The sequence below is a fragment of the Ruditapes philippinarum genome, unplaced genomic scaffold, assembly GCF_026571515.1.
Source record: "Ruditapes philippinarum isolate M1 unplaced genomic scaffold, ASM2657151v2 ctg2682_1_1_1_1, whole genome shotgun sequence".
Taxonomy (NCBI): Eukaryota; Metazoa; Mollusca; class Bivalvia; order Venerida; family Veneridae; genus Ruditapes; species Ruditapes philippinarum.
The window spans coordinates 56,827-71,291 of record NW_026862038.1 but is presented as its reverse complement, the minus strand read 5'-3'; the positions used below and the strand labels follow the sequence as shown (position 1 = coordinate 71,291).

The following is a 14,465-nucleotide window of genomic DNA, read 5'->3' as shown; positions in this document are numbered from 1 at the left end:
TACTAGAAGTGGGCAATGAATATTAAATTACATTTCGAAGTTCTGTAAGTAATTTAGACTTAGTAGTGAGCGAGAGCTGCACACAATTACGAACAACATTTTCAGTTTATCTTCTAACTGTTGTTTTATCTACATGTACATATATGACAGTGAACTTTGAAATGGGCTATCACAGTCTACTATCCAGTTACTAGAGAGAGCACATAGCAAATGCGTTAAATTATATTCAAAGGATGCCAAAGTACACGAACACAAAAGCAGCTTTTAGTCAACTTGGGAGGTACATGATTGAATATCTTAACTCCAGTTGTTGGACAGATAAAAAATTTTCTTAAAACGATTGTAATGTTCCTGTCAACCCCTCAAAAATTATTTATAGAATTTTAGGAAAATATGTCTTAATTTAACCAGCGTGTTAACAAATTTCATAAACGATATGCGATTTTTCCTTCTAAAGCTATAATGAAAATCATTTATATCGAAATCTGTATAGTTATGCTGATTTAGAGTACATGTAAGTGGAAACAAATATGCGATGAACGTTAAATTAAAGAATCTGTATAAAATTCACAAGTGCTATATGAAAATTTTGTCAGGTCTACAGAGATTATGTTAAATACTGTAGCTATTTCTGCTAGTAGAAGGTAAACATTTTACTTGTAAATTCGTGTTTGTAAAAAATGTAACTTAGAAAATTGTTATTCATGATCTAGGGGCGTACCTCGGCTTATTTTGAGTGTACGCCGAGTGCAGGTCTTTGGTCGAAGAGTCGCCAGAGATATACATAAAATATAGCTACATGTGCTAAAATAAGGGATTTAGGGGACATACATGCTAATTGTACTCTATTGTCTTTATCTATAGTAATGAAAATAACATCAAGTACATGTATTGGATGTAAGAGAATTTGCTTGAAGTCTATCATTGACAATATTTGAAAAAGTTCAAAAGGTATTTACTATTAGAAGAATAAAAAAAATGTTTAACAAGTTTTTTCTTTGTTATTGTTCTTTTATTGTTCAACATAACTTAACATGAGATACAATCAAGGAAAAAATTGCTTTAAAATGATTTGTATGACTTTAATACAAACACAACATCTTAAATGTTTTAGTGTAACAAAATGTTATCGTATTTATCAGCTAAGATGTAGTATCGAACGATCATTAAGGTTCCTTAATTAAAATATTTTTAAATGCGTATTATGTCGATGTTGAAGAAAATAAATATTATCTTTAACAGTTTTTATTCTCTACTCTTTCAGTTTCCATTCCAAATATTTAAGATATTTCATCAGGAAGTTAAATGCCTCACGCACATAAAAGCATGCTCGCCAACTCGTTATCTAAAGTTGGTGAAAATAAAAGAATTAGGACGTACTTGACGTGTCTAATATGGCTATACATTGTTTTCGTTGTATATTTGTCAAGTTTTAAATATGTATAGATGATATTCCTTATAAAAAAAGAATATATATATGTCATTGTTTGCAGAAGTATTTCTATTTCTATACACAATAAAATAATATAGTAGTCTAAACATCTTTCTGTAGTGATATATTTTGTAAATACGTGTATTCATTTTTACGGTCATATAAACAGAAGTTGAGTTTGGTTGCTGGCAAAGATCTGATTCATAGGGCCAAAACTATTCTACACAATTTGAAATGAATATAAGATGAACGAATGTTACTAAATTAACAAATAATATATTGACTTATAGCAACAAGGTAAATTCCATACAGCTAACTCCCTTCCATTTGGCTGCAAACTCCAAGTTGCAGACAAGATCTTAATTTTGCATATAGATGTAAAAAAATGAAATAAATGTTTAGTTTTCACTAATTTTTATTCTTGTGAAAAAATGATTGTCATATATCGGACAATTTCTTATCATTATTTTGATTTTGACAAGGTTTATTAGCATTGATTCTTTTAAGCATTGATATACCCAAGCAATTGTTTTATTATAATTTGCTCACATGTGCTTACTCCCTCTTGTTATAATTGATTTCTTGATTGTTAATGCATCTTCGAATAAGGTAACATCTTAAGCATACCTATACAATCGATTAGCAGCTATGAATATGTTGATCAATCTACGCCCAAATTATTGATTTCATTTTGATATTTTAGTTTTCGAAACTCTCTTCTTTTTATACGCCCGTGCGTATTTACGCAATGTTTTGTTATGGAAATGATACTGTACGTTATAATATGTGGCGCAAAACAATCGGAGCATCCTCGGCTATTATCTATAATAACCTCGGAAACCACGGTACCACGTGGTTGCAGAGAGACTGTAATTTTCGATAATGGAAAACTAATGTATATATTTGACATCAAAAAGAAAATAAAGTCTGTTTCAGTACAATTATGTTTGAAAATATGTCCGACAACCATTTTTAACTTAAATAAAACCTCTGATTTTGAACAAATCCGACTTAAGTTCAACAGGTTGGCATTTTGTACTTTCGAATTCTACTACATATAAATAATGTATTTTTTACTATTATACTGTATGAATTTACTTATTTTAGGTGGTCATTTACTTGATATATTCTATAAAACCTTAACAACACCAGCATTTAATTACATTTTGTTTACATTTTTAGTTAGACCGAAATACCGTTTCCGAGCTCCTTATCCGAAGACTGACGGAAAGGTCCGAAAAGTTGCGATTGGGCGAAAATTACGCCATGAATTCAATCCAATCCCGATGCACAGCTTTAATATTGAAATATTTGGTGGCTCTCATACCCTCATTTTCAACGAGCGACTATTTTAGAATATTATGTGTTACAACGTGATTTTAAGTATATGCAACATTCTTAAAGTTGCACGCCTCCAAATGAGCCAAAATATTTCAAGAAATTCAATCTTTAGAAAAAATGTAATAAGATCTTAAGAAAAGTAAAAAGATTCAATATTTTATTAATTACTAGTATTCACATGTAATGTGCGATTTATGACTGGTTTTGCAGTATCAATCACTATAATTCTACTAACGCAGTAAGAGGTATTTATCTATATTTTGACCTCTTTTTTGGTAATTTACGTGGATTGTTGGCGTGGGATTCAGGCGTTGATATTTTTTGCTTATATTCATAACATATATACGCGCTATTTCATACTTGATCATCATAGATAACACAACATCTCTGGTTTTGATAGTATCAACTGGAACCGCTAGCGGATTGTAAGTGCCGTTTGCAATGTGTCAGTTATTTTCTTTGGTCTTTTCACAGTATTATTTTCAAAATTTTCGTGAACATAATTAGCATAACTCTGGAGGCATATTGCTTTTATATCTGCACAGGTCTCTGAATAGAAACGATATTAATTTACGGAATTTGAAAAAGACAAATAATATCTTATTTTATCATGTTAAATCCTATCTTCATCTATTAGGGTTTACTGATATATAACATGTATAAATGGTAATCTTAAATCTTTAAGATAATATGAACTTGAATTTCGTTTTGCTAAGTATCTTAATTGGCCCGTGGATATTAACTACCTATACACACCATTTATAATATAGGCCTAAACTGGGAAGCCTCTAATTTTGATTTTTTTTTTCAATTATTTTCTTTCTTTCTTCATGTATATAGATAATCTCTTTGTTAAATCATTATTCATTTCATCTTATTTCATACCACATTCTTAGTTCTAACATATATTTTTTTATATATATATATGTATTTATATGTGTGTCACTGCGTGTGTGTTTATTTTTTCTCCCTATTTTCTTTGTTTACATTGTAATGTATTTGTAATAATTTCCATAACATGTATGTTTCTCTTCATTCTTGGAGTAAAGAAAGAAATTTTATCTTTTTTTATCTTACCTACCTTGTCGAAGAATTGATCATGGTAAGGGAAATCGACCGGGTCCTTTTGATACTGATCGATAATTTCCAAAGGGATATTTAATATATTTGTACTTCTTTTAACACACTTGTTGTACTACTGATTCCTTTGGTTTCTAAAGGTCTCAGAAATTCTTTAAAACTTATTTTAAATTTGAATAGTAAACTTGTACAGAGCGCTGATTATTAATTATTTTCATCGAGTGATATGAAAATAATATTTCATGAGTGGCGGTGGCCACGAGTGAAATATGATATTTTTCATACCACAAGATTAAAAAAAATCTTGTATTTATAGAAAAAAAACTTGAATTTTCGGTTTATTATATTCATTTTTCTCTTTTACGAAATTACCAATTGAAAGAACTCTTTTACAAAATGCGCATTGACTAGTAGCCCGGCAAGACAAAGGAGAAAATACGGAAAATTTATATCAAAAATAATTTTTTACTGAGAAAATACGGAAAATGAAAATACGCATTTTAGTTTTCATTTCATCAATTTTTATCAATATTTCATTTATAAGTATACTGAGTATAATAATTTGACATCTGTCCATCTGTAACTTAATATATAGAGGATATTTGTTTGTTTTACATGTAAGATTGAAATATAATTTCACTGAGTGAACACCAGATGCAATATTTTCACGAGTGGCGTAGCCACGAGTGAAAATATAATAGCTGGTGTTCACGAATGAAATATATTGCAATCTTATATGTAACACAAATAAATTTTCTTTTGATTTCATGCTTTTTAAAGTGATTTTAGGTATTTTTACTGATTTTGCCGCGTAACGTCGCGCATTCTCCTTTGTGACGCATCACATCATGACGTCACATCATCAATTTTGAAATATAGTTCTGTTAAATTTCTCTAATTTTGTTACATCTTTAACATGATGTATGGTGACATGGACTTTCTTTTCATAAAGAAGCAAAATTTACGGCATTTTTTCTGCCTGTTAATCCATTTAGTTTGATTTTCTTTTCATCCGCATTCAGATATAGTCCGGCTACAGTGAAAATTATATTTTATAAATTTCACTAGTGGTTTATCAGAATATAATCATCTGATATATTACAAAAAAACACTGAGAAGCATGAAATAAACATGTACCACATATGTTTCACTCGATGTACACTCCTGCAGCGCAATCGACGTACATACTGTGTTTAATCGATCGAGAAATGACCATACATTAATGTGTTAACCTATTTAGACCCTTAAGCGAATGTTGTTAACTTACACTACACAAAGTACACATTATTAAACAACCATGTGGTGTTGTTAAAATGTTTAAGATATTTATACAGGGAGTAAAGATGTCGCTAGCTGTATAAAATAGAACCTGGTATTAAACAAGCTATTAATTTTGAAATACAACATCTCATATAGTGAAATAGGAAGGACTAACACGCGTTTTTGCAAGCTGATGAAACGTAACACAGTTACAACATGTTAATAAACTCATATTGGAACGTGTTTACACAGCAGTTATATGTTTAGATTTCTGCATAGAATTCGCCAGCGTACGATTATAAAAACGCGTAATGGTGATCAATACAGTATACTGAAAGAATTATTCGTGGAAATACCATGTTCAGTTCTATATATGTTTATATTTATTACTAATTGGATAAAATCTTCGCAAGAGAAATGCCAAATAATGGGATACAAGAGATCGTCAGTTTGTCGTAGTAAGTCAATTTTATATTATTAGATCTATGACATAATCATTAAATAATATACATGTAAACTTCTACGATATGTGCTGTACATACAATATATTAATATATAATAGTTTATCTAGATCTACTTAATATGTATTAAACATACAATGAAATAAAAATGAAGTTATTATTATTATTGATTATTGTTAGAAACTACTATTATTTATATTATTATTAAGTATACTGTAGATCTACAGTACTTAACGTTACTGTACAGTACAGTATTCAATTGGGAAATAAGTGAAGTAATTATAATCTATAAATTTTATACATCTTTACTTTATACATGTAGATCTAGATTTATATACATACACAACTCATGTGCAGTGAAATATTTACATATGGATATCATGTGTTCTACATATACAGTAGGCCTTAAAAGCTTGTGACATAATTCATCGGTGCATATGACTTTTGATTTTAAAAAGGCATAAATGCCAGTACAAAGAAAAATGTTTTTATTTTATTAAAGATCTTTGAATCACATAACATGCATGTTCTTCTTCTCCTCTGCTAAAGACATGAAGTTAAGTGGAAGTCTAGTTAAAGCCTACTTTAATATTAAATACTAACATAGTCTAAAAATGGCAAATTGTTACTGTTAGTATAAAATGATTAACATTGTCTAAAAATGACAAATTGTTACTGTTAGTATAAAATGATTTCGGCATTTAAGGTAAATGATGTTCAGTTAAAATCACCTTTGATTCACAGGTTTTGTAATGAAAACAAGATCTAAATTACAATAGCAGTTGTGGCATCTTAAATAATTAAAATATAGGTTAGATTCAGTTCGGTCATTAAAGAGTACTTTTGTGGTACATGTACATGCATATGAAAATTATCATAGGTTTATTTACTGTGTTGCACAGATTTTTATCTTTCGTTGGATAGTTAAGCTTTTCTGTCCGATAAAAAATATTGACAGATTTTGAATCAATAGCTGATAATGTTAAATTATGAAGTGTATAAAAAAGAAATTTAGTTTAATCGTTTAAAGGTAGGACAATCACATAGATTTGAGGCTTTTCATAAAAGGTTTCGAAAAAGTCATTAGATTCTGTTTTTTACGTATAGCATGTTATTTAATTACAGTACATGTTTTCAATCACCTATAAGGTTTATGTCAACACTTAAGATAACATTTGCTTCCACAAATATTTTATTGCAAATAGCAATAAAATCCATAAATGCCGTTTTAATTTCCTTTTTATTGTTACCCTATCATGAATTATTTTTGCATAAAAAGTATCATATTACGAAATACAAATAATTTATACAATGTGCTCCCATCATATTGCATTCATTGTTATACACACACGTTACTATAGTAACGTTTGTCATCCTGTATAAATTTGTAGAAAATCACATTTTATTGATTTCAAAATCAGATAATTGCACGAGACACTTGCAATCACGGCATGACGTCTCCGGGAACAATAGAATGTTCGGGAAAATAAAACATTTATGTTACACATGTATACTGGAGTATAAAAGCATCTGTCAACAATACAAAGAGTGTTGAAATCCCTGAGGGCTTTTAGATTTCTTTGATGGGAGGTCATGTGGTTCTATAGTAATTGCATTGACCTTCAAATTATTGACACGAAGTTGTGATGCACGGGGCGGGCGACCCCACATGGATCTCAGAATTGAGCCTCGGTAAAAAATATAAGTAAAATTCCGCTGATCCAGATGTGCACTCTAAGTTTAACATAAAATAGGTCAATCGCTGCGTAAATTGTCAACTTTTAAAACATTTATGTAAAATTCAAAGCTTCCTTGAAGAAAATCGAAATGTAATTCTACCCTTCTAACTTTCCTGTACATTTACCCAGATTTGTATCGGATTTTTATGCAGATTCTTTCCGTCGTAGGCTATGCTGCGTTCAAAACATGCAAAATGTATGAAGAAAATGTCACTAAACGGACTCAAAATACAGAATTTTACGAAATCTTACACCAGACGATGCTAAACATTGATACGAAACCTTGTTGAAGCATTTATAGAGATTTGATTCAAAATAAAGAGATCGCTCGAGCTTCACATGTGCTGAAGAGATCCATAGGTGCATGATATAAAACATCATCAACACAATTACATACGGGTCGCTGCCATGAAAATTTTCTTCAAAAAAAAAGCTTTGAATTTTATAGAAATGATTGAAAAAGTTACGAATGATCTTTTTCTTCTTCACATATTGTATTACAGTGCACACCTGTATCAGCGGAACTTCACATTCAATTTTGAGATCCATATGGGGTCCCCCGTAATGACAGACATCCATCCAGTGACTTTAAATAATGATAAAACAATGATAATAAATAAATAAAAACAACACCTGGCTTTTCGAAGGGAATAAATCCAAAAAGGGACACAGAAATCAAACACTATCAACTGCATGAGAGCCGTCCGGTTAGCTCAATAGGTAGAGCGTTGGACTGTGAGACGGGTGAACCGTGTTTGATTCCCGGACGGCGCAATTCACTTTCGTTGTGATTGATCAGGAAATCCTTTCTACGGTCATTTGCACCGTACCACTGCTCCGGTATGTACAGAAGTCACAACTAGTACTGGTAAACTGCTTGACAGCATGTCCAGGAACGGTGCGGTGGCTGAACTGTGCTATTGTGGCTTACTGACGTGATCCGCAACACCACCACCACATGCATGAGAATGTGATAAAGCCATATTTTTACAGCAGTTACAGATTGTTTTATCTATACAAGTGGGGTTCACACGACTCAATTTTTGGGAAATATTTTTTGTCTGTTTCAGGCTTTACTTTCTGCAAAAAGTTCATGAATAGTGTACAAGGAATATTTTTAACGTAAAAGTGGCGATCTATTTTATGACCTGATTTTTTTTCACGGGCTTATCTTTTTGTGAAGTTATTTCAGCGACAATAAAAGTTATGTTAAACAGTGAGGGGTATACCTCCTGGCGACGACGGAGAAAAATGTAGAAAGATATGTTTATCTGATTTTTTAATGTTTGTTGTTTTTTTAATTAACCCGTGCACTTACTATAGGGACTTTTTAGCGTTTAGCGTGGAAACTATACGAAAATATGATAATCAAATATAAAAATATATGAGCCGCGTCACGACAAAACCAACATAATGGGTTTGCGACCAGCATGGATCCAGACCAGCCTGCGCATCCGCGCAGTCTGATCAGGATCCATGCTGTTCGCTTACCAACTCTATTACAAGTAGAGAAACTGATAGCGAACAGCATGGATCCTGATCAGACTTCATGCGCGGATGCGCAGGCTGGTCTGGATCCATGCTGGTCGCAAACGCATTATGTTGGTTTTGTCGTGACGCGGCTCTAATATTGTCGAAGTAAACATATGAGTTTACACTTAATAACTATATGAACATCACTAAAACAATGGGTCAGAATATGCAATAATAGCCATATTTCTACAATTGTGAATACATGTATTTCTACTTTTCTTCAAATCTTGATATTTTCCTCAAGGTTAATTTTCTATGTTTATTCTCAAAAATGATTATCCTCATTGTCAAGTTGAGCTGAATTGACTATATATATTTCAAAGGATTAGATGCTTTATTGGTGATTGACCAACAATTTATATCCGAAAATGTTTAGGATAAAATACAAATTTACTGAAAATATCAAACAGAATTTACATTGGGGCCCACATGAGTTATCTATCGTTTATGGGAAGTAAATTATGGCAAAATGCAAACTTATTTGTGACTTTTATCCGTTCACACGCTATATACCCTTGAATGGGCATAATGTCACCTTAACGAAAATAGTTACATGTATTTCCTTTAACTCAAAGCACTGAAATGTTTCAACAAATTTTCGCTAGTTAGATATTAAAAGATATTAAAATGCCATTACGACGAATGGTATCTTTTAAACACAATTAAATCACGTTTAAAAGTAATGCGCCAGTCAAATGTAAATTAAAAGTACTACATTTGTACGCATCATTTTAATATTGTTTGGCCAATAATCGTCAATATGAAATGATTGCGTATATTTTCAGGAAAACAGGTGCTGTTGTTTCTACTATGCGTGTCCACGTTGTCAACATACCTGACAGTCAAACTGGTGTATGTACATAGAGAAGTTCCCGTTGATGTGAGTGGTCATTCTTATTTCTATCCTTAAATAATAATAATAATAATCATGATAATAATAATAGTAATAAATAATAATAACAAGTTATAATAAAAATAATAATAAATAATAATAATAATAAGGGAGCGGTGGCCTAGTGGTTAAGGTGTCTGCCTCTCAACCCAGGGATCATGGGTTCGAGTCCCAATCGGGTCACGACCATGTTTCTTCATATGACACCACTGACTAGTACTGGTTGGTTCCATGAAGCGGACTCGAAAATGAGTAATAAAAGTTACAAAAACTTGATTCACAACCGAACCTAAATAAATGTGTTTTAACCAATAATAATAATAATAATAATAATAATAATAATAAATATAATAATATTAATAAAACAAAAAGGAAAAGAAAGAGCGCCTTAGTATCGTTCGCCTTAACGGTATACCTGTAACTTATAAAACAAATCTGATGTAGTTAACTTTCAAGGGAAGACCCGTTGCTAATGTTGAGAGAACTTGTGTGTCAACCCTTTTGGCAATATGTTACACCATTGTATTGTAACTGTCTTTACATGTATGTATTATGTTTTTTTTTGGCAATATAATATGTTTTAATCAAAGTAAACTTTCTTCAACAGGTATAAAACTTTAAAATTATTTGAAGTGAAGTTATCCCACTTGACTCAAAATACATTAAACCAATCTCTCCTTAACCCCTTATAAAATAACGGAAACTTAAAATACAAATGAAAACTCATGCTTTTGTTTGGTTTTGTTGTGTTTTTACACGCACAGACAATAAAGCACGTCGTAAATAAATAGTAGTAAGGAAAGAGTGGGGCACCATTGAAATGAATGTCCTCCACATGAAAGCGACTTATTTGAATGTTCACGTTTAAAGTTAAAGTCAGCTCTGTGTTTAAAGTTCAATCCAGTAGCATTCGTAACAATATTGACCTTTTGGCGATAAGATATTTTATTTTATGATAGCACTCGAATGTTGTTCGGGACATCAAGTGGCAGGCTTCAATATCAAAAATGTTTAACATTGTTAAATTGTTTTAAACATTCAACTTTTTAGGAACGAAAGTATGTATCCTACTTAGGCTGCTTTTCGTGAAATAAGCATAAATTATTTTTTGAAATATGCTTGTTTATATTTGTTGATTTTTTTAGCTTTTCACTTATCAATATTTTCCGATGATTTCAGGAAGCCGCGATCCAATGGGAAGAGAAGATGTGCAAAAATTACAGTAGCCTTATAGATGGAAAAGAAATTAATACAGGAAATAATAAGAAATATTTGATCACGTGGTATAATGTATCTCCATACATAAAATTACGACCAGAAGCCATGGAAAGAAGTTTTAAGCCCTGTAAATATAACAACTGCGAATTGTCTTTGTGTAAACGGACCGCAGAACTAAGTGACGCAGTTTTATTTAATGGCCGGAGACTTCCGAAAAAGTACGAGTATAAACGACCTATGGGTCAGATATGGATTTTTGTCGAGGACGAAACTCCATACACTTACGACTTTGATACCGAGCAATGGAGGACTAAATTTTGGCGGCCTGCATTTAACTGGACAATGACTTATGATAGAAAAACAACAGATATATATTTATCTAGTGGCGAGATATGGAAAAAGAAATCCCCAGATTCCCGTGATTTTCTCAGCATTGCTAAAAATAAAACAAGAGGTGCATTACTGATAAGTTCTCACTGTAGCACAGAATCTAAACGAACTGAGTATGTGAAAGAACTACAAAAATATGTAGATGTTGATATTTTAGGATCGTGTGGCCGGAAGTGGGAATGTGGTATAAGATGGGTTCATGACGACTGTTTTGGAATACTGAACACAACTTACAGATTCTATTTAGCGTTTGAAAACGCGCTCTGTCGGGACTACCGAACTGAAAAATTCTTTGAAAATTTCAATTACGATATAATTTTAGTGGAAAGGGCTGGTATATCAGCTGAAGATAAGATTGAACCAAAAGACGCGTATATCTCAACGAAAGACTTCCCCGATGCTCAAAGTTTGGGGAAGCGTCTCAAAACACTTTCAGACGACATTGACGAATATTCTAAATTTTTAGAGAGAAAGAGTCAGTATTATTTTCCTGGGTTTCAGGAACCTTACCAAACTGCGTTATGTAACTTGTGTGAAAAGATGAACGCGCAAGAAAAATACCACAGAAATATACCGGATCTATTAGATGAGCATGCGCAGCTTTTAACTTCCTGTAAAGATCCGACAGACATAGAAGTTGACGGAGGGTTTTTCAGATGGTTATTTAGAAAGTGGTAGTTCGGGATTTTAAAAGGTCATTTAAAGTATTTAAAGGCTAATTATGCCTCAGAAATGCTATCAGTTTTATTTCCCAAAAGCTTTTTTTGTATCTTCTTACCATTTCTAAAACAAATAGATCTACTCATTTGCAATATACATGGACATTATTTTGCTTCCTTTGCTCTTTGGCAATTGGTATACTTATAGTGAATTAATATTTTGTATAAAAGTCAAAGTACTGCTTTGTTTACATTTTCGTAGCTTTATGACTCATAACTGCACGTTCAGGGCTACTTTTTTTCAATTGTTTAAACTTTATAAATCCTTTGATATCTAAACATTTTTGAACATATATTTGACATTTCTTAAGATTAAAAAAATATTGATTTCTGAGACAGAATGTGCCTTTAAGAAAACCCATTAATTGAGTAATCTGTGATTTACAGATAAGTCAGTCATGCTAATAAAACATTTTTGGATTGCTTAGAGGAACCCACTGAGTTTTTGACATGAGGGGGAGCATTTTTTATTTTTTTAATTTTTATTTATCTTCAATAACCAGAATGATCATTTTTTTATTGTGTAGACTTATTTCAAGTCATGCTCTGTTTCTCCGTTTTTCCAGGAAAAATTAATCATTTTTCTTGTTCAAAATGACCTAAAACTGAAAAGCTTTTAAATGTTTTAACACGAATCATTTGACTGAGTTTTGGCTTAGAATAGCACTTTATGATGATTTTCCATTAATATTCGTATTAAGTTCTTTAACTCAGTTAATCAATGACGGATGGTTAGTTTTTTAAGTTTTTTTTTAAAGTTTTTGTTTTGTTTTTGTTTTTAAGTTTTTTTAAGACTTTGGACCTAAGTGGAGCTAAAGCTTTGGTCCAATAGTTGAATAGTATATTGTCATATTGTAGAGATAATATATTCTCTGTTTGCATAATGCTTAAAGATAAAAGCGTGCACTAAGATAAAAGTGTGCACTTGTCTGTTTAAACCCTAGATATCAAGTGTATATAAAGGCATTTTCACCTTGTTTATTTCATGCACATTTTGTATTAAAATACAATCATATAAATCATGTTTTGAAGGAACCAAATACTACGCCCCAAAACCATTAAATTAGTCCTTTATTACATCGTAACCATGCATCAAGTGTTGTCATCGTTATCTTGGTTTAAGACCAATTTGTATCATTCCATGCATATTTTACCCTTGGTCCAAGAAAGAGAGAGGTGGAGCAAAGGAACAATTAAGAACAAAAATGCTGGTAAATAAATTTGCAACATATTTTTATTGTAAACAACCATTCATTTAAATGTATCAAGAGCCAGTAAGTACTGTAAAATCGCAATGTGTGTTGAGATATTTAAAAAAAATCGCGTAATATCAAACATGTTTCATAATGTCACTAGTTGTTGTTGGTGCTGTATCATTAAAACAATCGTAACACCTCGGCTATTATTTATAATAATAATATCCTAAGCTGATGTTTGTCGTAAAGGGCCGAGTATTTGCGTTTGGCGCAAAAATCTATCGTTGACCTTTAAAGATTTTTTTCAATAAACTATTAAATCAGTTTGTAGAAATATATTTTGCTCCAAGAGGTTGTGATCATTTTTATAAAGCGGAACAAATTTGCGTGTGTATGATTTTTTGTTTGTTTTATTGTTAGTATTTTAAATATTTGTGTTTAGATGTTTATGATGGCGTATATAAGTTTGTACACAGTTTACGAGTATGTCATCCGGATGTTTACTCAGTATTAAGTTAAATTGATTTTATGATAATAATTAATGATCAACATTATTTTTTGTCCAATCACATTGCAGTATTTTTTAAATTTCTGCTTAATCTAAGTATAGGTTAGTGTTTAATAATACGTACTAACATTTTCATTCATTTATTTTCATTTATTTAACAAAAATAATTGGTCAACCGTGCCGCAGGCAATACGTATTATTAAACACTAACCTATACTTAAAATTACTGGCAAATAGCGGAATGGTTGAAAACATTGTATGTGACAAATGTCAAAGTGTATGTTTCACGATTGACAAATTTCGAAGTGTGCATAACCGTAAATATTATAATCCCTGGCTGACAAAAAAATAGTTTTTACACAAATGCCAAAATATGCATGTGCCGAATATGTTGAAAAAATGTCTGGCTTTCTAATGAATGTTGAAAACGTGGACCAGAAATAATGTATAAATGAACATCTCCACTAGTTAAGCTTGAAAGTGGTCATGTGACCTTTATAGCGTTAGTGTGACATTGAACTGAAGATTGTCTACACCGACCAATATAATAAGTACATTTCAGATGAAATGAATTCTCTCTTTTTTTCTTCTTCTTTTTTTAAAGAGACAGAAAAATAAGAACACCGTTTTTATCCAAGTTTGCTTTTTTTCAGTTATAATACCATGTTTAGACTGTACAAAATGTATTTAAATGTA

At 31.3% G+C, this 14,465-nt stretch overlaps 1 protein-coding gene across 1 annotated transcript; it reads left to right on the top strand.

Annotated features, from left to right (window-relative positions):
• The first annotated feature begins 5,071 nt into the window (after window positions 1-5,071).
• On the top strand, window positions 5,072-13,216 carry LOC132717741 (glycoprotein 3-alpha-L-fucosyltransferase A-like). The gene is made up of 3 exons (XM_060701295.1): window positions 5,072-5,571; window positions 9,632-9,726; window positions 10,918-13,216. The coding sequence occupies exons 1-3, from the start codon at window positions 5,373-5,375 to the stop codon at window positions 12,022-12,024; spliced, it is 1,401 nt and encodes a 466-aa protein (XP_060557278.1). The 5' UTR covers window positions 5,072-5,372; the 3' UTR covers window positions 12,025-13,216.
• Window positions 13,217-14,465: the final 1,249 nt, after the last annotated feature.

Bases quoted from the DNA above. Each gene is read 5' to 3' on its own strand.
- LOC132717741 (XM_060701295.1), top strand. From the start codon at position 5,373: ATGTTTAGATTTCTGCATAGAATTCGCCAGCGTACGATTATAAAAACG. The intron at 5,572-9,631 runs GTAAGTCAATTT...GTATATTTTCAG, and splicing joins GAGATCGTCAGTTTGTCGTA to GAAAACAGGTGCTGTTGTTT. The intron at 9,727-10,917 runs GTGAGTGGTCAT...CGATGATTTCAG, and splicing joins ATAGAGAAGTTCCCGTTGAT to GAAGCCGCGATCCAATGGGA.